Source organism: Microtus pennsylvanicus, chromosome 16, assembly GCF_037038515.1.
Source record: "Microtus pennsylvanicus isolate mMicPen1 chromosome 16, mMicPen1.hap1, whole genome shotgun sequence".
Taxonomy (NCBI): domain Eukaryota; kingdom Metazoa; phylum Chordata; class Mammalia; order Rodentia; family Cricetidae; genus Microtus; species Microtus pennsylvanicus.
Genome location: NC_134594.1, coordinates 4,966,771 through 4,992,437, shown reverse-complemented (window position 1 = coordinate 4,992,437; position 25,667 = coordinate 4,966,771). Strand labels below are relative to the sequence as shown.

At 41.1% G+C, this 25,667-nt stretch overlaps 1 protein-coding gene across 6 annotated transcripts in view; it reads left to right on the top strand.

Moving 5' to 3' along the window:
- Positions 1–10,742: 10,742 nt before the first annotated feature.
- The window catches only part of Ect2 (epithelial cell transforming 2), a 56,806-nt gene continuing 41,881 nt past the window's right edge, over positions 10,743–25,667 (top strand). For 3 of the 6 annotated variants that reach the window (XR_012908084.1, XM_075950720.1, XM_075950718.1), the window contains exons 1-7: positions 10,802–10,916; positions 15,286–15,437; positions 16,160–16,239; positions 16,323–16,415; positions 18,655–18,837; positions 20,457–20,546; positions 21,483–21,590. Coding sequence is in view for 5 of the 6 variants with exons in the window: in XM_075950720.1 (XP_075806835.1) it covers positions 15,308–15,437; positions 16,160–16,239; positions 16,323–16,415; positions 18,655–18,837; positions 20,457–20,546; positions 21,483–21,590 (684 nt within the window). In the remaining variant the exon portion in view is untranslated. Of the gene's footprint in view, positions 10,917–15,285; positions 15,438–16,159; positions 16,240–16,322; positions 16,416–18,654; positions 18,838–20,456; positions 20,547–21,482; positions 21,591–25,667 lie in introns of all 6 variants that reach the window. The other 3 variants (XM_075950719.1, XM_075950722.1, XM_075950721.1) reach the window with 3 other exon arrangements.

Here is a 25,667-nt window from a genome sequence, read left to right as displayed (position 1 = left end):
TAGCGCCAACCATACCTATTAGAGGAAAAGATGACTAGAAAAGGTAAGATCACATGCAACACCACAAAGAGCAACACAACACCAGTAAAACCTAAAGACCCTACAACAGCAAGACCTGAACAACCAAATATAGATGAACCAGAAGAAAATAACCTAAAAAGTAACTTCAAGAGAATGTTTGAAATTCTTAAAGATGAAATGAGAAATTCCCTTAAAGAAATTGAGGAAAAGACAAACAAAAAATTGGAAGACATCAGGAAATCTCTCAAAGAAAACCAAGAAAAAGAAATCAAACATATGAAAGAAACTAACAGGACTTGAAAACTAAAATAGAAACAATAAAGAAAACACAAGCTGAAGGAATTATAGAAACAGAAATCATGAGAAAAAGATCAGGAACCACAAACACAAGCATGAACAGCAGAATACAAGAGATGGAAGAGAGAAAGAATCTCAAGCGCTGAAGAAACAATAGAGGAAACAGACTCATCAGTTAAAAAAAAATCAAATCTAACAAAAGATTAACCCAAAATATCCAGAAAATATGGGACACTATGAAAAGACCAAATCTTAGAATACTAAGTATAGAAGAAGGAGAAGTTCAACTCAAAGGCACAGAAAATTTATTTAACAAAATCATAGAGGAAAACTTTCCCTACCTAAAGAAAGATATGCCTATGAAGATACAAGAAGCTTACAGAACACCAAATATATTGGCTCAAAAAAAAAAAGTCCTCTTGCCACATAATAATCAAAACACTAAACATACAGAGTAAGGAAAGAATATTAAGAGCTGCAAAGGAAAAAGGCCAAGTAACGTATAAAGGTAGACCTATCAGAATTACACCTGACTTCTCAGTGGAGACAATGAAAGCCAGAAGGTCCTAGTCAAGCATTATGCAGACATTAAGAGACCATGGATGCCAGCCCAGATTACTATACCCAGCAAAACTGTTGATCACCATAGAAGGACAAAGCAAGATATTCCATGACAAATCTAGATTTCACCAATACCTAGCCACAAACCCAGCCCTACACAAAATACAAGGAAGATAGCTATACTAACAAAAACACAGAGAATTGATGATCTTGTTACAGCAAATCCCAAAGAAAAAAAATGCACAAATTAACATCACCAACGATGAAAACTAAATTAACAGGAGATAGCAACCACTGGTCATTAATATCCCTTAATGTAAATGGACTCAACTCACCTATATAAAAGACACACAAGAGCTAGTTCCAGGACAGGCTCCAAAACCACAGAGAAACCCTGTCTCGAAAAAACCAAAAAAAAAAAAAAAAGAAAAAGAAAAAAGAAAAAGACACAGGATTGGTACATCTCAACCTCTCAAGGTGGACTTGGTATTCCCATGTTAGACTCGAGCATATTGTGTTTCAAAACATCCATCAAAGCTCCTTTTACTGAATCATTATTTATCTTACAATATAAAGCTCTGTCTCTAGCTGCCACTTACACGTATTCAAAACCAAAAGTATCATTTATAATAGATCGATTTAAGTGTATGAAGACTGTCTCGCTGTTTTTTTCGATAAGTTTTACTTGAGAATTTACCAAGCCCTACAGTTTAGAAGTACATACACAGGTAATATTTATTTGTTATGTATGCCATTTGGATATATGAATTTCTTTCATTAAGGTAATATTAGGCAATCCTATCTTCTAAGACAAATGACTGTTACTACGTTAGCTGTGTCATCTTGCACTTGTCATGTCCAGGCCCGCTGACTGACCCCACCTGGCGAACTCTCATGGTGTCAGGTTTACACCTCAGAGTGGTACCAAGAAAAAGACTCCATACTTCAAGGGAAGTCATGGTCAAGCAAGTCCTTTGAATTATTCTCACATGCATGGGACAACTGAAAAACAAAAGAAGTTAGAGGAGCCACGGGTTTCTCTCAAGCCCAGATGACCCACAAGAAAAAGATTCTCACAAGATCTTCACAGTTAAAAAAAAAAGTGATTAATTTTAGCTACTTGCACTGTCTTAAGACCCGGCAGGAAGATGTCCAAAGAATACAGTGACTGATGCGATTCTTTAATGGTATAAGGTATCACAATCCTTGAATATTAGACTTAAAACCATATGAGTTGTTATTTACACAGCTATTTCCTTTTTTTTTTATTATGTATACAATATTCTGTCTGCTTGTATGCCTGCAGGCCAGAAGAGGGCACCAGACTTCATTACAGATGGTTGTGAGCCACCATGTGGTTGCTGGGAATTGAACTCAGGACCTTTGGAAGAGCAGGCAATGCTCTTAACCTCTGAGCCATCTCTCCAGCCCCAACACAGCTATTTCTCATTAATGATTATACTCTGGACAAGTTCTAATACCTCAGGCATTGACTCAGTTAAACACTGCAATGCCTACCTGAAGCCAAGAGAGATAGGCCCACTCTTGTTTTTAAATGATGGTTAAATTTCCTCCCTTTGTCTGTCTTGTCTGTCTGTCTCTCTCTCTCTCACATCTGGGAGGGGTCTTATACTGCTATGTTAGCCTGGGGCCATCACTCTCAAGACCAGCCTTGGATGTGGGACTGCCTTCTCTCTGGAGAAAGAAACAGGCAGTGGAGGTCCTGACTGGAAAAACCTGAGGCTGGAAATGGAGTAGGGATGGTGGGCAAGTGTAGACTGGAGACCAGGACAGAAGCAGCAACATGGCTGCCACATGGAGGCTCGTATGAGAATGCACTGTGGAGAACTCTCGGGAAGCAGGAGAAAGGGAATTGTGAAGCCAAGGTATTAATACTAAAAGGATTTTTTTTAAGATTTATTTATTATGTATACAACATTCTGCCTCGATGTATGCCCACATGCCAGAGGAGGGTGCCAGATCTCATTACAGATGGTTGTGAGCCACCATGTGGTTGCTGGAAATTGAACTCAGGACCTCTGGAAGAGCAGCCAGTGCTCTTAACCTCTGAGCCATCTCTCCAGCCCCTAAAAGGATTTTTAAAGCTAAAACCTGACCTAACATGGAGTGTAAAGTTTTAGTCCTAAAAAAGCTGTTAACATACTGCAGACAATTAGAAAATACAGGTTAATAGTCAGATATCCTCAAGATACTGATATAATTAATTGCAGGGATAAGCCTTACTCAGTTCCCTGTATAGGTTTTTAAAGTCAAGCTTAAAACAAGTAATTAGTAACAAAGTTTGCCTAATCAGATATACCTAGGCAGCCCTAAAATACTTCAGAGGTCTGCAGAATATGACATTTAAAATAATAATTAAAAAGTTTATATCAGACAAAGACTCCCAGATCCCAGCAGTAACCCAAGGTCTCCAAAGATTATGGGACACCACGATGTCTCCACCTGGATAATGACGATGGTCATCACTGGGAACCAACCCAGACTATGAACATTGGAGAATTGATTGTGCCACTTTTGCCTAGACAAAATATGGTCAGTCTTTTCCATGTCTCTCTTCCACAGGAATCTCTCACCTTATGGGTCTGGTGAAGCCTGCTGTTCTGATACTTCTGCCTCCAGTGCTATGGAGACCTGGGTATGAGTATGTATGGGCTGGTCCCCATTTTTTTTTTTATAGATTCAGAGGCTGTTTGGTTTGTACTTATTTGTCCTTTTGAGATCTCTGACAGTATTGAGGGCTATAGCTTTGTGAGTTTGGCAGCATAAGAAGAATGTTCTAAGATATATAAAGGTCTGGAGATATAAAGGTTCATAAACTTTAAGGGTTTCAAACGATAATTTAAGATATAAGTGCAAGTTATAACGGTATACATAAATAACTAAATAAAATTGCTTCAGATTTCTTTTCCCTTCTATGTTATAACTCTGATAAAGCTGACAGAGCAATGATATGTACTGTTTGGGTCACAAGCTTAAGATTTAAATTTTTTTTGTTGTCTTTGGAATATAGGCTTACATGCTTTTAACCCAAATTTACAGTTTTTGTTAGGACTCAAAGATATGAGTGTATTTCTGCTGTTTTACAGATACCTGTTATCTGTTTTTTTCTATGATTTTTCAATATGGGCCTAAAAGTTTCAAATGTGTTATTTTTCTTTAAGTACATAAATTTTTAACTCCTGTTCCTAGTTTAAACTTGTCTCAACAGGTTCCCACTTGGCTGGCAGACACATCAAGCATCAGTTGTGACTACATTCTGCCCCATATGACTGGGAACCCAGGGCTTACTGAAAGATGATGTGGACCAGTCCAGCCCATGGAAATGCTCAACAGTCCGTGAACCAGATGCTCTCAGTAATACCCCATTTCCTAAATCCCCTCCTCATTTTTGACTAGCATTTCGTGTTTGTTAGGCCCTGACAATGATGTCCCAAAGTCAGTCGGAAACAGTTCCAAGAATACATCACCATGTAACCCCTGGTTGAGATGCTAAATCAAAAGAAAAAGAAAACTCCCTTACATAGGGGGACTATATGCAGCACTGGCTTTAAAAAAAAAATGTTTTTTCTATGTTGACCATTCTGGGGTACTAAAAAAAAATCCATGGTAAAAACAAACAAACAAACAAAAACAACAACAAAAAAACCCCAAAAAACAAAAAAACAACTGTCCAAATGCAAAAGAGAACAAGAGACAAATCAAGGATGGCTATTGCCCCCCCCCCTTCATATTAAAGCAAGATGGGGGCCCATGATTGGGATCTCATAGTTACAAAAAAGGAGGGATATGAGGACCTGCCTTTGCAAACTCCATTTTAAAGAAGGGCTTCATCTTAAGCCATATAATGAGCTGGGGGTTGGGCAGATCTCAGCTCCAGAAATGTGCTGTGATTGCAGAAATTTGATCAGATACCCTAAAAATGGCCGATTAAAAAGATAGGGAACAGGGACATAAAATTTAACCAGGTCCAGATGTTCCTAGGAGGCATCCTGTCCTTGAAGATACCTTGTCAGTAATTTATGGTTCGTTGTTAGGTTTTCTTGCCCAAAAAACTGACCAATGTGTTCAGAAAGTACCTTATCCTACGCCCTCACTCCCTCCTTACCCAATCCCAAGACGACAGGACCTGAACTCCCCCTGATTTCCCCTTTAAAAGTTCTCCCCTCCCAGGGCTCCCTGCCACACTTTCTGCACCCACCCTGCTGGGGTGCTGGAAAAGTGCTGGTACAAACGTAAGTTTGAATTAAAAACATGTAATTTGCATTGGAAATCCGGTTCTGTGAATTCATTTGGGAACCAGAAACTTGGGCATAACAAAGGGGGGGGGGGGGAAGAAGGCGTTAGGTATTTAAAAAGAAAATTAAAGCTGGGTGGTGGTAGTACACTCCTTTAATCCCAGCACGGTCTACAAAAGTGAGTTCCAGGCCAGCCAGGACTGTTACACAGAGAAACCCTGTCTCAGGGAAAACAAACAAGCAAACAAAAACCAAACCAAACCAAATCAAACAAAACAAAAAACCCAAACCACACCAAACCAAATAAAACTAAAAACCCCTCAATTGTACTATTTACTTTGTAGGTAATTTATTCTAGTTTATACACAAAGTAGTAGCTTTTAGAACCAAATTAGTAAATAGGAAAAACAATCGCTTTAAGATAAGACATAAACCATTTAGATAGTGGTGGCACACACCTTTAATAAATCCCAGCACTCGGGAGGCAGAGGCAGGTGGATCCCTGTGAGTTCAAGACCAGCCTGATCCACGGAGTGAGTTGCAGTACAGCTAGGGTTGTTCCACCAAAGAGAAACCCTGTCTCAAAAAAATAAAAAATAGCCGGGCGGTGGTGGCACACGCCTTTAATCCCAGCACTCGGGAGGCAGAGGCAGGCGGATCTCTGTGAGTTCGAGGCCAGCCTGGTCTAGAAGAGCTAGTTCCAGGACAGGAACCAAAAAAAAAAAAAAGCTACAGAGAAACCCTGTCTCGAAAATCAAAATAAAATAAAATAAAACATCAGATATAAGAAAACTAAGTCAATAGATTGCGGCTCTAGCTTGTTATCTGAGTGCTTACCTAACAAGCACAAGGCCCTGGATTGGATCCCCAGTACAGCATAAACTGGATGTGGTGGTAACGCAGTAATCCCAGCACAGTGGGAAATGAGGTAGGAGGAACAGCTGTTCAAGGTCATATTCAGGGAGGTAGTGAGCTAGAGGCCAGGCTGGGAACCACACCATCTTGTCTCAAATTGGGGTGGGGAGGAGAGAAAATGAAGTCAATCTGAGCTTTTTGATCTATTTTGATACAAAACTCTTAGAATATGGCTGGTTTTGGTCCAAACAGCTAGTATCAATGTTATAAATATCACTGTAAACAGTACTCTGGAAGTTCTTGAATGTCAACTTGTACAACTGATTAAGTTTAAAAAGGAAAAAGAAGAGGTGTAGTCATTACACACTGGTTTATAAAAAATACTCAGGGCTGGAGAGATGGGTCAGAGGGCAGGAGCATTGGCTGCTCTTTCAAAGGACCTGGGTTTGATTCCTAGCTCCCACATGGTGTTCCTGGGGACCTGATTGTTAAGTTGGGAGAGTAGGTCCCAGTCCCTCGCATCTATCCCAGCCCCCAGACCTGGTCTGGACCTCAAATCCCAGCAGGCCAGGTCCTGGGGGTGGGGTCAGGACCACTCCCCAGGATATTTAAGTGATTCCCTCAAAAGAAGAATATGTAGTCTCCTTTTCTTCCTCCCGGGAGTCGCGTTCCTGGGCTTCCTGGTTTCTCCCTCAGGGCCACCTGAGAGCGCAGATCTCCCATTAAACCTGGATATTTCTTAATTTGGCTTGTTTTAATTTGGCTTGTTTGGGAATTTTTGCATTGTCAGGGAGCTCGCAGTAGAAAATATTCCTAACACTGATGTAGGCACCAGGTATGACTGTGGTATGTAGACATACTTATTCACAAAACATCCATACACATAAAATAAAATTTAAAAAGTATACTCAGGTACCTAGCTTGTGTTGTAGGAAATAAGACATCGATATACATATATCAAGATAATGAAATATTTGCTAACTTTTTCTTTTCTGTTTTTCATAAACACGTGTATGTGTGCGTACGTGTGTGTGTGTGTGTGTGTGTGTGTGTGTGTGTGTGTGTACATATATACTTTGGTATCTATATATGGCATGTGTTTGGTTGGAACCTCCAGCTCACCCCTGCATGATCCAGAAAGCTCTATTGCTGTTTCTCTCTTCAAACCCTGCCTACTCAGAGAGCCTCTGAACAAAGGAAAGTCGTCAAAAGCCCAGTTCTGAATTTTTGCAACTTCCTCTGAAGTTGTCAGTCACCCAAGTACCCACCTTAAAGTGCTCATCTTTTAACTATACTTGGGCACAAACCCAGCCACTCCTCACCTACAATCTACAAAATCTACCTGGTTTTGTTTGTGGGTACTTCTCAGGCCTCAAGCTCTGGGACTGGAGAATTCATCCAGGAATTGCTTTGCTCAAATACATCTTTGCTCAAATAAATACTTTTTCAATTTGATTTGGTCTGGCTTACTGCATAGTTGGAGAAATCTATTGGGGGGGGGAATCTATTAGTATATACATATATGTTAGTATATATACATATATACACATTTTTATTTGTTTTGTGTAGTGGCATTTTGGTGCGGGACAATTGTCTATATTCTGTCCATTATGTTTTAAATAAATGCTGATTGGCCAGTAACCAGGCAGGAAGTATAGGTGGGACAACCAGACAGGAAGTAGAGAGGCGGGTCAATGAGAACAGGAGAATTCTGGGAAGGAAGAAGCCCATTCCTCCCCAGTCCTGTCCCAATCATAGAAGGAAGATGTGATTGCCCTTCTGAAAAAGGTACTGAACAATGTGGCTAACACAGATAAAAGTAATGGGTTAATATAAGTTATAAGAGTTAATAAGAAGCCTGAGCTAATGGGCCAATCAGTTTATCATTAATATAGACCTCTGTGTAATTTCTTCGGGGCTAAATGGCTGTGGGACCTGGTGGGAGGACAGAAACCAGGCAGGACAGAAACCCAGACAACAGCATTTCAATTGTATTTTAATAAACAAAGCTTGCCTGGGGATCGGGAGAGTAAAACAGCTTCACAGGTCAGCCTTGCAGACCAGGCAGTGGTAACACACACACGTTTAATCCCAGTAGCCACACTAGCTGCCACAGAAACTGGGCGGTGCACACCTTTAATCCCAGCCCTAGAGAGAATTATAAAATGGAAAGAAACAGCTCTCAGACAGTCTCACTCTGAGATTCCTGGAGGCAGGATTGCCATTTTTGGACTGAGGTTGAGGTAAGAGCCAGTATCTGGCTGTTTTGCTTTTCAGCTCTTCTGGTTGAAGCCCAATTTCTCTCTCCGAGTTTTATCAATTGTTCTTCAGTTATGTTTTGAGACAGGGTATCCTATGTAACCTTGTCTGTCTTGGAACTTGCTTAATAAAGACCAATGTACATGTCTTTTTTATATTTCACATTAAAAACACTTTTAGATTTAAAATGTTTTTTTATGTGTATTAGTGTTTTACTGTATGAATGTATAAATATCATGATTGTGTCTTATGCCCACAAAGATCATAAGAAAGCATAGGAGTAATTGTCTAAAATATTCCCCTCCCGAAGAGACAAGCCCTGCCTCCTGAAGAGGCAGCTTCTGCCTCACCCTTCTCCCCACTTCTCACCTCCCCCCCTCTGCCTCTCTCTGCTCTTCCCCCTTCTCCCCTTTCCTCCCTTCCTTTTCCCCTCTATAATCCACTAAATAGATACGCACTTTCTCTGCATGCCGTGCCTAGTAAGACTCTGTTCTACACCTGCTGCAGCTGATGCCAGTTAATTTTTACCACAACAACACTGTTTTCCTTTACATCCATTTGTTATTTCTGGGTTCCCTTATATTTTGAGACAGGGTCTCAGAGTCCAGGCTGGCCTGGAACTTGATATGCACCCAAGGATGACCTTAAACTGTAGCCACCTGTACTCGGATGGGATTACAAGTGCGCACCACCACACCCCACTGAAGCCTCCACAGGCAGGACCTATACCTCATTCTTGGTGGGGTTTTGTTTGTTTGTTTTTTGGAACAGGGTTTCTGTGTGTAGCTTTGGAACCTGTCTTAGAACTCGCTCTGTAGCTCAGGCTGGCCTCAAACTCACAGAGATTCACCTGCCTCTGCCTCCCAGGAGCTGGAATTAAAGGTATGCACCACAACTGTCTGGCTCTAATTTATGCTTTTACCCCCAAGCAAGTCCAAGGCTTGCTGACGGTTAATACATATCTGCTGAGTAAATAAAAACTTGCAAGCGAGATGGAATCTCCCGCTCTTTTCTCACGCTGTGTGCCCCACAAGCTTTGGAAGGCAGTTTGACTGCTTCCTCAGCAGACAGTTGGGGAAGCTGGCCTCCCTAAGGCAGTCACAAAGGAAGCGGGCTGCTTCCAGTTTAAAGTACTTTAGAGATGAGAATGTTTGGAATGCCAGACACACCCAAGCTTAAGTATGCAAGCAAGCTCCAGAGGACAATTTCAATGCCCATTTTTCTTTTCTTCCTTACTAACGGCTAGTACAGAATTGTAGTGAAAGGCAGGCCTTAGAAACTGGTAAGCAGAAGAACAAACAAACCTAAGATTACAGATTGTTTTACTCATTCTCTGAAGTACGCGACAAACTTTTCAAATTGCTACAGAGTCTGACAAATCTAGAAAGAAGTTGTGTTGTTCTTAAAGTAGTAGTTTTTACTGGAGAGTTGGCTCAGTAGTTAAAAGCACTTGTTGCTCTGGTTCGATTTCTAGCACCCACAAGGTAACTCATAATCCTCTGTAATTCCACTCAGGGGTATCCTGGCCTGCGGCTTCTAACCTTCAAGGGCACCCAGACACTCAGACGACACAATTACATTCAGGGAAAACACATACATGCAGGCAAAAATATCAAGCCCATAAAATTTAAAATAAATCTAAATCAGGGAAAATACATACATGCAGGCAACCCCCCCCCCAAAAAAAAAACAGGCACATAAAATTTAAAATAAATAAATCCGAAAAAAAAATAGTTTTCTTCCTTCTATTGAGATTTGGGGGCTTCGCAACAGATTCACTGCACTTTCATTTAAGTCAACATTCACTTGGTAGTGTTTTTTTTTTTTTTTCTAAGTAAAGATAGTTGTTTTGAGACAGGGTCACCCTGTGTAATCCAAGCTGGTCTTGTCCTCCACCTCCAGCATCCTCCTCCTCAGTGGTTGGGGTCACAGCTACACCCAGCTAGAAGTGCATTTTTCTTAAACGATTCTATTGTAGAACATTTTAGAACGTAGAATATTGTAGGAACAATTTACAGTAGAGCAACACTGACCCCAGGAAAAATTGTCCGTCCTGACTTCCCAGGACCTTCCCGCGCTTGGGGCGGGGTGGGAGGAGCAACCCTGAGGCGATTTTGCCTCCGGAGATTCTAGAATCTCACAAAATTTTAAATTGCTCAGGTGCAAGCTTGGCTTTAAAAACAGAACCTGGGAAGCAATAAGAGCGGAAGGACTTGGGGCGCTTGGTGCTGTTTCTTGAGGTGGAGGCGATGGTAGAGAGAGGGACTGGTGCTCAGGAAGCTGTGCTGTTTACTGAGTAAACAAGCGGTAACCACAGAGACACCTGCCGCTCTAGAGGGGCCGCCGCCCCCTCGCGGCCACATCCGGGCACTCCGCTGACGTCCGCACGCTGCAGCCGTTTAGCTTATTTGAAAGCCACGCACAGCCAATCAACCGGCTCTGCCTGGAGGCGGGCGTTGGGCTGTGACCAATCAGCACTGCCCTCGGGGCTCCAGCCTATGGAGAGGAGGGTGGTCGAGGGCGCCAATCAGCATGGCTCTCGGAGAGAGCGGCCGGATTTTTGAATCGGCGGCGGCTTCCCTCGAGCCATGGCGCCAGTGAGGGCCGTGAGGGTGTGAGGATAGCGGAGGACGGCGCCGGAGCGGCTCTCCTTTCCGTTTAAGCGTGGTGAGGACTGCGTGGGGTGTGCGGGACGGGAGGGGATGCGGTGCCCGAGCCGTGGTTGCGGCGTCGGAGGCAGCCTCCCCGCCGCGGTGGGCAGCACGGGCTACGCCACCTTCTTCCACCCTCGGTCCTCTCCTCTGTCTCCGGCCCGGTCTTCCGTCGTCGCGGTCCGAGTCCGGGTCCCCCTCCTCCCTGTCCTGCTGCTGCCGGGCGCCCCGGGGTGAAAGGCGCAGTTGGAACCGGGATTTTGGCCGACCGCCCGCCCGCCCGCCCGCTGCAGCCCTGAGCTGCCCTGATTGTTTTGTGGTTTCCCACTGGAATTCCTGCAGAATTCCGATTTTCGATTTTTTAAATATAAAACACGGGTCGCCCCGCCCCCTTCCTGGCCACAGCTGTGTGTGGTTAGTGGTTAAGGGAAGCGCTATCAGTGGGGTTAGACCCGGCTTGGAGAAGCCGCGTGAGCGACTGCTTTAGCCACAGACTGGATAAGGCAGTCCTTAGTACTCAACTGTTAGGATGGCTACAAAGGTTAAACGAATGGCAAGGAAGCAGATTTAGGATAGTGCCTGGAAAATATTAAACTCTAATTAAATGAGAACTGCTAATCACAATTACTAAAACATTCACTATTGGAATTTGGTTCTTTACCCTGGATAATATTTTTATGAGGAAACTCAGTTTAAAAGAAATGTGTTGTGAGACAGGTTCTCGGGGAAACTCAGTTTAAAAGAAATGTGTTGTGAGACAGGTTTGTACTGTGGAGCCCACGCGAGTGCTCGGATTACAGGTGTACTTTACCATGCCTGGTTTATGGGGTCCTTGGGGATGACGTCATGCATGCTTCTGCTAAGCTACATCCCCAGACAAAGATGTGTTGTTTGGTGATCCCTGATTCTATTTATAAATAGTAAATTTTATTTAATAATATTTAATTTACTTATTATATATTTATTAATATTTATTTAATAATAAATAAATGTTTATTTATAAACGTCCCTGGCCAATGTGAACATGAGAAAAAGCGACGGATGCTTTCCAGTCTGAGATCCGATTGTTTTACGTTAGCTATAGCATTAATTTACCATGTAGCTCTTGTACTGTAAATTTTGAAGCTGTTTTGGAAATAAATGATATATGCAGTTAAGCCTTTGACGTTAAAGAGGGTCATGGAACTGAAAGTATCCACTGAACATGGATTGTAAAAGTTTGACAGTGGTGGCTCACGCCTTTAATCCCAGCACTCAGGCTGCAGATCTCTGTGAGTTTGAGGGCAGCCTGGTCTACAGAGTGAATTCCAGGACAGAGAGGGCTACACAGAGACCCTGTCTTGAAAAACCATAAACCGTGTCTTAAAAAAAAACATAACATACATATACATATATTATGTGTGTTATATATATTGTTTAGCCTTGACATTGGCATATAATTATGGGCTGTGTTTTGACCTTTCTTTTTTTTTTTCTTTCTGAAACTGAGAGGTTGAGCCCAGAACCTCTTTATCCTTTCTCACTAAGGTACACTTCAAGCCCTAGAATGTTTTAGCACATTTATATAATATGTAATGATCAGATGAGGGTAATAGCTATGTTACTGGAAGCATTTATCATTTATTTTATTGGAAACATTCAAAGTACATTTTACTAACCTTTTGTTTTTCAAGACATGTTTTTTTCTGTGTAACAGCCCTAGCTGCCCTGGAACTAACTCTGTAGACCAGGCTGGCCTCAAACTCACAGAGATCCACCTGCTTCTGCCTCCTGAGTGCTGGGACTAAAGGCGCACGCTGCCACTGCCTGTCCATTTTTTTCTTTTTTTGATTTTTTTTTTATACAATACAGTCTGACCATTTCTTCTGGATCCTATCCCACTTCCCCACCATCAAACTCCACAGCTTCTTTTCTTTCTCTCTTTAGAAAATAAATAAGAAAAACAAACAAAGGAAAACAAAGTAGAATAGAAAAAAACACACTGGAAGGGAACACAAAGAAAAAGCATGAGAAGCATATACCCAAGCAGAGAGAGACACGCACAGAACACCCATAGAAGCCCAAAATGGAAAACCGTAGGATATCAACAAAAGACCAGTAAGGTTAAAAAATTTCCTGACAAAGTATTAGGCAAAATATTTCCACAAAAATGCCTGAGTTCGTTTTCAGTTGGGCAGCTACTGTTGAGTGTGGAGCGTGCCCTTTGTGGTTTGTACCCAGTGAGACTCGGGAGAACACTATATTTCTCTTTTGAGTGGTTGTCATTTGGAGACAGCTTCTTGGTTAGGGATGGGACATCGTGACAACTTCCTCCGCAGTGCTGGGACCCCATTTGATTTGTGACCTCAAATGTACGTCAGTCCTGTTGATTTAGAGGGTATTGTTTCCTTGGTGTCCTCCAGTCTCACTCTGTGTGTATGTCTGGCTGTGGGTCTCTATTTGTTCCATCTACTACTGGCTCAAGCTTCTCTGATGGTGGCTGAGCAAGATACTGACCTATAGAATCATTATGTTGTGAAATTTTTTTAAGTGACTTAGAGCCTTGTGTTTTTCACTGGAAATGATTTTTAGGAGATGTAGGAAGAAGACTATGGAATTTGTAGTTGTTTCTGAGTAAAGACAACTATTGGAACACTTCTGCAGTGCTTTAGAGTAATGGTTGCCGTGGGTAGACAATAAATGATAGCGAGTTGTGAGTATTGTATAAATATGAATTGTTACTCGTCATCTCAAAATACCTACTCATTTCCTATCACAACCTGGATTTGAGTTGTAATCTATGTCTGCTTCCTTTATACAGAAATAGAGGTTTAATGCTGAGCTGAGCCAGGAAATAGGTGGCTGACTTTTATTTAAGTGTATGATTTTTCTTCTGTGTGCAGGTCTGTAGTGTGTACGTTTTGTGCTACCTAATCACCATCCAGAAATGAAGATTCATACCTTACTGTTTTCCCAAAGCATATAGTTTAAACTGTTTCTTTACCAAGAATGTAGAGCAGCCCCTTTATGAATCTGAAGTAGAGTAATATGGGTCAGTCATGAGCTCTGTTATATTTATTTAAGAAATTTGCCTTCCTCCCCCAAGTTGGATATAAAGCCCAGGGCCTACAGCATACTTTGCAAGAACTTTAGCACTGAGCTACAAACTCATACTATGAAGTATGACTTTTAACTTTAAACTTTATTTTCCTGCTTGCCTAACTTTTCAGTTCTTAGATCCTAGAAATCTAAAAGAGCTTTCTTTCATAGTTCAGATTTATACTGGCACTAATTTATATTTATTTGTATTGTCAAATCTTAGAGATGTTTGGAAATTAATATAAAAATGCCAGTAATATGTAAGCTGTACAATTGCCTATGAAAGGTTCTGAGAAATCCATAAGTCAAGAGTGGTTACTGAAGTAGAACACATGCTAGGCTGAGCACAGTTTTGTTTTTTTGGTTTTTCGAGACAGGGTTTCTCTGTGGTTTTGGAGCTTGTCCTGGAACTAGCTCTTGTAGACCAGGGTGGTCTCTAACTCAAAGAGATCCACCTGCCTCTGCCTCCCAAGTGCTGGGATTAAAGGCGTGTGCCACCACCGCCCGGCTTGGAGCACCGTTTTAAAGTACATTGTAATTTGAACTTGAAAACTGCTCAGAAATTTAGTTTGACACTGAAGTTTTTAGATTTGAGACTGACAGGCATTTTGGGCAGGGAGAATGAGTCAAAGAATAAAGATGGGGTTATTGTAAGCCGATGTTGTATAGACATTTAGGAAGAGAAATTGATTGAAGATAGAAATGTAGAAGAAAAAGGGAAGTATTTGTGACCACCATTTGTGCGCTTATGTCAGGGAGTTTTTTGTGTTCTTTTAATGTCTGTTGTTACTTGTTACTCTATTTCTTTCTTTCTTTTTCTTTTTCTTTTTTTTGGTTTTTCGAGACAGGGTTTCTCTGTCCTGGAACTAGCTCTTGTAGACCAGGCTGGTCTCTAACTCAAAGAGATCCGCCTGCCTCTGCCTCCCAAGTGCTGGGATTAAAGGCGTGCGCCACCACCTCCCAGTCTTTCTACCTCCACCCTCCTGGAGCTGATTTCAGGCATGACCATCCTCTACCACCTGGGTCCAGTGGATAAATTCTACGTCCCAGAAGCACAGCTTCTGATGCAGTGGTTCTCAGCCTGTCCTGGTTACGTGCCAGAGGTCCTGTGTATCAGATAGTTACATTACGATTCATAACAGTAGCAAAATTACAGTATGAAATAGCAACGAAATAATTTTATGTTATGGTCCCCATAACTCGAGAGCTGTTTTCCAGGGTCGCAGCATTGGTACTGCTTTAAAGCTTGTTGTTGCTCAGTGAATAGGTTTGTTTCATGTATTCAAATTCCAAATTTTGTTTTTCAGCCTCCACCAAACAGTTCAAACAATGGCTGACAACAGTGCATTAACATCTCCTACTGAGATAACTAACTTGGCAGATTCTTCTATTTTTGATTCTAAAGTTACTGAAACTTCCAAGGAAAACTTGTGCATGGTTTCTTCTTCAAATGTTGATGGTAAGCCTATTATCTGCTTTATAAAGAAAGAGAATTGTCTAATCCTCAAGTACTGATGTAACAGTTAAGTTAGAGGCTGTGTGTTGAGTAAGTCCGGCACTATGTCTGTACTCTCTGTCCATCATGTGGGCTAATGCTTCCCCACTTTGAAAAAGGGAGTCTTAGTGCTGATACTGCTTTCCTTGTATTGAGACTGTCTAGCTGCAACATTGTGGTTCTGCGATGAGCCGCTTATCTCACTGCTTTGTAGGTGGTCTGTAAATCCTAAAGCTCCCTGTACCTTAAGGAGGAGGGACATGCTTGATAATGCTTCTTGGGCGGAATTATTTCTTTTGTTTGTTTGCCTTTTGCTACAATTTATCTTTTCCTTTCCTTTTTTTTTTCAAAAAAAAAAAAAGACAGGGTTTTTCTGTATAGCTTTGGAGCTTGTACTGGAACTTGCTCTGTAGACCAGACTGGCCTCGAACTCACAGAGATCCTCTTGTTTTTGCCTCCGAGTGCTGGGATTAAAGGTAACACTGCCTGCTTGTATCATTTCTTTTTTAAAAGCGATACATAGTCAAATATTTTTGTAGGAAACTCAGAATTAGGTTATTTTAACTTCTGGGAATGTTCTACCTTCCTCAGGTAGAAGACTTTCTAGCTAGGAAGAAGGTTGAGGAAGTGCTTGCTGACTGTGTTGTTGGTACCCTAACATATTGAAACATTTTACATTTTAATAGAAGAAATGCCTCAGGTTGAAACAAGACTGATACTGGTCCAGGAAGCTGGGAAACAAGAAGAGCTTCTCAAGGCTGTAAAGGTAAGGAGATGGGGTTTGTAGTTCATTTCTAAAGAGATTCTTCACCCACCTGTCTTTCTTATGCTTAAGTCTCTTTTCTGCAGACTGTTAAGATAATGGAAGTCCCCGTTATAAAGATAAAAGAAAGTTGTCCTGGAAAATCGGATGAAAAATTAATAAAAGGTGTTATTAATATGGTAGGTAGGTCAAGCATCTCATTGCATGTGGCATGCTTCACTTCCCTCGGCTGAACTGCTCACTCTGGGCTGGAATCAGCATCAGGTGTACTGTGCACTCTGAATTAGAAATGGAGGACGTAGCCTATCTTAACTTAAAATTGGGTTGTTTGTGAAGGCCAAAACTATAATTATAACATCTATTATAAGTCCAAATTTTAGAGACTTCATTATTTAATTTAAATAAAGGATGTAATATTAATATGTACAATAATCTGATAATTTTTTTTACATTTAGTACTTTCCCCCTTTAATTTTGTTTAAATTCTTGTTTTTCCAAATTACTAATACCAATAAACAGTGATTATCAATTAATTTGCCTCAGAATTTGTAATCTATCTAGTTCTCTAGTCCATCTCCATAATAATCATCATTTATTATATTTTGGTAGATTGAACCCCGGATCTTGTGCATGCTAGGCAAGCATTTTACTACTGAGCTAACGCCCTGCCCTTCATTACGCTAGTCTGCTAGGGCTGTTCAAACAGAGTAACACAGACTAGAGATCTTAAACAGCAGAACTTAATTTTTTCAGTTTTGGGAGCTAATCAAAATTGGTCCTAGCAGGTTTAGAGTGTCTGGAAGCCTCTTTTGTGCTGCACGGGGCTTTTTTTTCCTCTTTTTTTTTTTTCTTTCTTTCTTTCTTTTTTTTTTTTAACTGTATCCTGCCTCATTTCTATGTAGTGTATCTTTGCTGTTCCTTTGTATGTTCACATTTTTTATGAACACTGCAGTCAGATTGGATGAAGGCTACTCAGGCACCTCATTTAGCTTTAGTTGCCTCTTTAACATCCTTACCCACATGCAGTCCGGTTTTGAGATAAGGCTTCAATATTTTGGGTTAGGGGTTCAATATAAGAACTTCAGGGATAGCTGATTTGGCCCATCATCCAAATAATTTACTTATCAAATCTGAATTACTTAATTTTTTCTAAACAGGGTTTCTCTGTGTGGTCCTGATTGTCCTGGAACTCACTCTATAGACCAGGCTGGCCTTGAACACACAGACATCTGTCTGCCTCTGCCTCCAGTGCGCCAGGATTAGAGGTGTGCACTACCACCACCTGGCTCCATTCAGACTTTTTTTATTAAAATATTTATTTATTTATTATGTATACAATATTCTGTCTGTGTGTATGCCTGCAGGCCAGAAGAGGGCACCAGACCTCATTACAGATGGTTGTGAGCCACCATGTGGTTGCTGGGAATTGAACTCAGGACCTTTGGAAGAACAGGCAATGCTCTTAACCACTGAGCCATCTCTCCAGCCTCCTCCATTCAGACTTTTAACCCAGGAATTATGTGGGATCTTCAGTATGTTTGTTTTTTGGTTGTTTTGTTGTAAATCATTCTAAGATCCTTGCCTTTGTATACTATTGTACATCTGTCCTCCGCAGCCAGCTTAGCTCACCACCTCTCTACAGTGTATGCAGTGAAATGCGCATGTTAATTAGAAACCTTTTATTAACTGTGGTAGTCTATGAGTTATGGTAATTTTTTCTAAATTTCTGAAGATAGCAGTGTATGTATAGTATTATTTTTCCTGATCAGAATAAAAAATGGTGGCTATAAACCTAATACAGTACATCAAAATATGTTTACTTTTTTTTAAGTGGGGCATGGTGGCTTATAACTGTCATCACTGCACAGGCAGTCCAGGAAGGTTGCTGAGGGTTCAAGGCCATCCTGGGCTATATGGAGAAGTTCAGACTAGCCTTGCCTCAGAAAAACGATAGGCCAGGCGGTGGTAGTGCTGGTAGTGCGGGAGGTTTCAAAAAAAAAACCAAAAGCCAAACAAACAAACCAATAAGGCGGTGGCAATAGCTCATTGGTAGAGTGCTTGCCTAGTCTGCTCAAAGTTCTAGGTTCAGTCCCCTTACTATCAAAAACTAAGACTGCAGCAGCAGAAAGGGAAGTTTCTGGTGTTCTAGCACTGGGAATTTACTGTGCATGCCAGGTGGTCACAGATCCTTCTAAGTGTATTCTTGATGTGGTTGGGGATATATGACACAGAAGTAGAGAAATAACAGTTTTTCACTGTTGTATGGTATATTGGTAATTGTATACTTTAACACTTAAGTTTTCTACAAATTTTAAAGATGTCTAAAAAGTGTAGGAGTCATTTTTAGGGAGTCATGTATATTATATGGCCTATGAATGTTTTTTATTTATAATAACCATATAAAACAAAAAAATTTAGGAAATCAAAGTGCCCTGTGTAAAGATGGACTCAATGGAAGAATTTGGAAGTTTGGATTCCCCAGAATTTGAGAATGTGTTTGTAGTTACTGACTTCCAGAATTCTGTCTTCAATGACTTGCGCAAGACTGACTGTAGAATCGTTGGACCTCCAGTCATACTCAGCTGTGCCCAAAAGGGAGAGGTGAGAAATAGACACTTACTGTGACTTTCTAAGAATACATTTTTACTAATGAAATTTTTGAAAATTTATATTTAGAAAATCCTGTTAATTGTTGAGTGTATGTAACACTTAGAATAATTCATGGTTGCTGGGTATGGTTGCTCAGGTGAAAATAGAAGGATGTGGATTCAAGTGCATTCTTGGCTATGTGGTGAATTCTAGGCTACATGAGGCTCTCTTTCCCTCAACAAAAAGGTAATTAATAGGGACTATTCTTTTTTCTTTTTGGTTTTTCAAGACAGGGTTTCTCTGGTTTTGGAGCCTGTCCTGGAACTAGCTCTTGTAGACCAGGCTGGTCTCGAACTCACAGAGATCCGCCTGCCTCTTCCTCCCGAGTGCTGGGATTAAAGGCGTGCGCCACCACCACCCGGCAATAGGGACTATTCTTCTGTATTTTTAATATTTTAGTAGTCAAAACCCAAGGCCATTGAAAGCCATACAATGTGTGCATGTAAAAGCCCATACGTATGGCTTTACTTATGACACCTGTAATACCTTAAGCAGATTTGCAGAGGTTTGGTTTCCAGAAATGTGTACATATAAACCTTTTTTTTTTTTTTTTTTTTTAATTTAAAGCTGGGGCTGGAGAGATGGCTCAGTGGTTAAGAGCATTGCCTGCTCATCCAAAGGTCATGAGTTCAATTCCCGGCAACCACATGGTGGCTCACAACCATCTGTAACGAGGTCTGCTGTCTTCTTCTGGTCTGCAAACACACACAGATTTAATTTAAAGCTGGTGCCATATCCATTTTTGTAAAATTTTAATAAGGAAAATTATTTTAGCCCCCCATCCCACAATTTTTAACATTTTGTGTGTGTCAGAGGACAACTTGGAGGATTCAGTTCTCCTTTCATTATGGTAAAAGGTGAAAGGGTTCAAACTCAGGTCATCAGGCTTGCTAGCAAGTGCCTTTCCCCCTACTTGGAAAACAAGGCCTGTGTCTCTGGCTGTTCTGGATGTCACTTTGTGGACTAGGCTGGCCTTGAACTCACAGAGATCTGTCTGCTTCTGCCTTCTGTGTGCTGGGATTCAAGGTGTTTTCCCCTATGCCCAGTTACATTTTTAATCTGTATTTTGAGATAGGGCCTTCTTGTATTCCTGGATGATCTTGAATTTACAATCCTCCTGTCTCAGCCTCCTGAATGCTGAGACTGATTACAGGAGTATACAGCCACGGCTGGCAGGAAGATGTTTAATCTGGAGTTTAGAGTCTGACTTTTATTATTCCTCTTTCCTCCGCATTATTGGAAAATTCAAGTAAACCTTGGGTATTGAAAAGTTAATTGGCGGGGCTGGAGAGATGGCTCAGAGGTTAAGAGCATTGCTTGCTCTTCCAAAGGTCCTGAGTTCAATTCCCGGCAACCACATGGTGGCTCACAGCCATCTGTAATGAGGTCTGGTGCCCTCTTCTGGCCTGCAGGCATACACACAGACAGAATATTGTATACATAATAAATAAGTATTTAAAAAAAAAAAGAAAAGTTAATTGGCAAGAAGAGAAATCATTAAGCTTGAGGAAATGTTTTCTAAACCCTAACTGTAAAGAAAGCTCACAGGTTTACAATGATGTCCTCCACAGCCCTTGCCATTCTCCTGTCGGCCCCTGTACTGTACCAGCATGCTGAACCTGGTGCTGTGCTTCACTGGGTTCAGGAAGAAGGAGGAGCTCGTAAGTACGATGAGGCAGCTTCAGAGACATTTTCCTAGTAATGCAGATTCAAGTACATTTATTTACTTCTTTTTGGTATCATGAATTCATTTAAAATTCTTGAAGGAAAAAATGCTGTGACCATCAGGTTCTAAATTTTAAAGAAAATTATTAAGATCTTTGTTAAGTTTTGTAAGTGCTAGCTGGCATGTAAATTAATAGAAAATTTTACTTTCTTGCTAATGATCAGTTACATTGGTTAACTGGCGTTTTTAATACGCAGAATTGATATTGTTACGCAAGCAAAACTTGATTCTTACCACTGCAGAGACATCACAGAAACAGTTTTCTGGTTCACAGTAAGTTGGAACCAGTAAATGTTGTTGAAATTTGTGTGACAAATATTGATGTTATATAACCTGATGTTAAAAGTCAGTATATTTGGGGTTGGGGGCTTGGCTCAGTGGTTAAAGCACCTGCTGCTCATTAGTTTAGTTTGGTTCCCAGCACCCATGTCAGGCAGCTCACAGCTGCCTATAACACCAGCTCTGGGTGACCTGATCCTTGCTGCTGGCCTCTGAATACCTGCTTCCGTGTGTGTACTCACAGATACATAAATAAAGCCTTGAAAAAAATAAATCGATATATTTGTGGGTCTATTGTCTTGGCCTTGATACCCAATATTGTAAAAAGTAAATAAGATGAAAAATGAAAGCAATAAATGTGTATTTAGGCAGTGTTAGAATCAGTTGTCTATTAACTTAATACTCTGTATATTGTTTGTTTTTGTATAGTTTTGTCTGTAGCAACAACAGTAAGCTACTCTTTAATTTTTTATATAAAATTTAACATTTATCAAAATTTGTATAAATTTTGTAAAGTAATTATGCTAAATGAGTTATTAATACAGATTTATTCAAAATAATTAAAATCAGTTTTGTCATATTTTCTTTTAAGGTGAAATTGGTGACATTGGTTCATCATATGGGTGGAGTTATTCGAAAAGAATGTAATTCCAAAGTAACACATCTGGTGGCAAATTGCACACAAGGAGAAAAATTCAGGGTATGTAAACTTAATATTATTTTTTCAATATAGTATTACTTTGTAATGGTTTTTTATTTATGTTTGTTTTGAAATGTTCTCATAGTATAGTCCAGGACAGTCTAGAAATCATTTTGTAGGCTGTGCTAGCTTTGAACTCAGTATCCTTCTGTTTCCCTGTCCAGCTCTACCATGCCTGGCTTGGTATGGATTTAATATTACTCTTCTGTTGATTCTGCTGTTTTTGAGGATCAGATTGAAATCTTGTCATTGGAGTTGTTTGGTAACGGGTTTGTGATCTCAGTTACAGAGTGCTTGCCCAGCTTACAGGAAGGACTCTTTAGGGCCCAGCACTGCATACCTTTCTCGGTACTGCACGCTATCATCCCGGCATGTTGGATGGAGGTGGCCACAGGAGGGTCTTATTTGACTGCATAGGTAGTTTGGTTAGCCTGTGTAATTTGAGTCAGTTTTAAAAAACAAAAGGGAAGCAAAGTGGAATCTTGATGGCAGGTGTAAATCACAGATTGTGGCCCATTAGGTTTTAAGAAGGCAGTGAAACTCAAGTTAGATGTTGAAAGGTGAGTGCGGTGGTGAGAGCTGGGGGATGGGTTTTGCTAGCAAATGTGGTATGACCAGTAGAGACAGGGGGCTCAAGAATTGTGAGATAGTCAGGCATTGGTGGCGCATGCCTTTAATCCTGGTGGATCTCTGAGTTTGAGGCCAATCTGGTCTACAAGAGCTAGTTCCAAGACAGACTCCAAAGCTACAGAGAAACTCTTGTCTCAAAAAAACAGAAAACAGGGCTGGAGAGATGACTCAGTGGTTAAGAGCATTGCCTGCTCTTCCAAAGGTCCTGAGTTCAATTCCCAGCAACCACATGGTGGCTCACAACCATCTGTAATGGGGTCTGCTGGCCTCTTCTGGCCTACAGGCATATACACAGACAGAATATTGTATACATAATAAATAAATAAATATTTTAAAAAAAACAAAGCAAAAAAACAAAGAATTGTGCGAACAGATATTTCACTGTTTTTTTCACAGATATTTATAAAAGAACATAGCCTTTTATAAAATGATCCTGTGTCTTTGCACGTGTTAATTACCTTATATTAAAAAGAAAGGATTATCTATTTAAACAAAAAAGAAACAGGAGAAAGTATTTTTTTCCCAAGGCAGGGTCATTTTGTTTTGTTTGGTTGTTTTGGGGGGGGGGCGAGTAAAGGGTTTGTTTCAGTTACAGTTTCACATCACAGTTGATCACCACAGAAAGTCAGGGCAGGAGCTCAAGACGGAGACCTAGATACAGAAGCCAGGAAGGAATGCTGCTCACTGACTTGCCCTCTACATCTTGCTCAGCCTGCATTTATGCCCCAGGCCCTTCTGCCCAGGGGTGGTACCACCCACAATGAGCTGGTCCCCTATATCTCTCGATCACTGATGAAGAAAATCTAGGAAACTGCTCTAAAGCTTGCCTACAGCCTGATTTTTTTCAAAAATTTTATTTATTCTTTGGGTCTTTTACATCATATTATCTTAATTTATTCATTTCCTCGCCCTTTACATCTGCCCTTCACCCCTGCAAACTCCCCAAATAATATAAAATTTAAGAGAAAAGAAAGAAAAAAACAATTAAAATGAAGTACAAAGGGAAAACTTAAGAATCTCGCCATGGCAGTTGCAGCGTGGCACCATGAGTCACACCTTGACTCCTTTGTCCGTATCCTTTCTTGAGGTGTTGAGTGCAGAGAGTCGCTGGTCTGGTGTGAGGCCTCTACTTTCTACTTCCCTACCTCTGGCTTGGGCTCCCGGATATCCTGTTGCTGTTGTTGCCCTGTGTTGTGGAGATCCTGTAGCTTTGAGTTTGCTCCAGTAGATCATAGATGGAGTGGATAATGGGGCGGGCCGAATCATATCTTTGGGACTGGGCCTGGGCAGATGTGAAATGGGGACAGTTGTCCCATGCTTACAACTTTGGGGCTGGCTCACCTACACCTGCACTAACAGAGTTGACTCTCCCGCTCTCAGGATCACAGGGCCAGTTCTTCCTGCCCCAGATGCTAATGGGGGGCAATTATCCCGCACCCATGCTGCCACAAGACAGGTGGGTGATGGAGACGACTCTCCACGCTCACCCACAGGACAGGTGGGTGATGGAGACGACTCTCCACGCTCACCCACACTTGCGCTAACAAGGTTGGCTCTGCTCTTCCCTGGTAAGGTGCAGGGTCTGCTCTCCTGAGTGTTGCACTGTTCTGCTCTTATGACCACAGGGACAGCTCTTCCCTGCTCATACCACAAGACAGATGAGATGGTTCATGGGGACAACTCTCACCCACTCCTGCACCCACAGGGTCGGTCCTGTTGTGTTGTTTTGTTTGAGTGAAACAGGATTTCTATTAATGTAACTGGCTGTCTTGGGATTCAATGGATAGGCCAGGTTGACTTGAAACTCACAGAGATCCCCCTGCTTCCCATGTGCTGGGATTAAGATGTGGCCACCATGTCTACCTACACACCCTAGTCTAACCTTCCACGTGCTGGGATTAAGATGTGGCCACCATGTCTACCTACACACCCTAGTCTAACCTTCCACGTGCTGGGATTAAGATGTGGCCACCATGTCTACCTACACACCCTAGTCTAACCTTCCACGTGCTGGGATTAAGATGTGGCCACCATGTCTACCTACACATCCTAGTCTAACCTTCCACGTGCTGGGATTAAGATGTGGCCACCATGTCTACCTACACACCCTAGTCTAACCTTCCATGTGCTGGGATTAAGATGTGGCCACCATGTCTGCCTACACATCCTAGTCTAACCTTCCAAGTGCTGGGATTATTGGACCGTCCATCATGCCAGTTGAAAATAATTTGCTAGAATTGAAATCTGTTTTAAGTTGTAGTTGAACTTTGCATTTTATTAATTTTGTGTGTCTGTGTTAGCATGTGGGTGTGTTTTTGTGCCACGGCATATATGTGGAGGTCAGAAGACAACTTGCAGGCATAGATTCGTTCCATTCATGAGGATCCTGGGGATTGCATGGCAAGTGCTCCTAACAGCTGATTCATGTCACTAATCCTAGTTAAATTGTCTTAGCCAGAATTTATCATTCATCCCCACATTCTCAGTATATTTATGTAGGAAATGGTCATTGACTTGAATTTCCCCTAAATTTGTATTCATGTGTGTGTGTCATGTTGAACATAAGGATATCAGAAGAAAGCTTCCAGAACGGTTGTTTTCAACCTTCTTAATGCTGCTGTGTGTGATTGTTCATGTGTGTACACTGTGTGCATGTCTGGTGCCTTCAGAGCGGTGGATCTCAACCTTCCTAATGCTGCACCCTTTAATACAGTTCCTCATATGGTGGTGACCCCAACAGTAAAATTATTTTGCTGCTACTTCGTAAGTGTAATTATGCCGTTATGAATCCTAATGTAAATATCTGATATGCCGGATTTATTCTGAAATGTCAGCCCCTATGGGCTGAGTATCGCTGTTCTAGAGCATAATATAGAGAGCAATGGGTGGGTGTAGGGTAGAAGTCTCTAGAATATCACGGCTGTGTTTGAAAATTAAATTTACTTACCTAATTCATTCCTATGCGCTAAGAAGGTAATATTGTCCACTATCACTAGTAGATTTACAGTTTCCTATTGTGATTACATATACCTAAATATACAAAAACTTCGTTAATTTTAAGTTCACAGTTCAGTGCCATAACTACATCTACTGTGCAGTTATTGTTATAATCCATCTATTAACCCTTTGGTTCTTAACTTCAGGGCTTTTCCTTCTCTTGCTTCAGATCAACACTTAGTTTCCCTCTGTGAATGCCAGTATTCTAAGAATGTACTTGTCTTTCAGTTGTCTGTTGTCCAGTAGCATCACACTTAGTAATGACAACTCACCCTTCAGACAGTATCAAAATCTTTAGGGTCAAGATTGGGGCTGGTAAATGACACTCATTATAAGTCAGTTCTGTGGTACACATGGAAAGCTTTTCAGCAGTCCATTCGGTACTCCATAAGTAACAAGCAGCACGCTATTCATAAAACTCAGGTAATATGTACCACCTTTGTTTTAAGA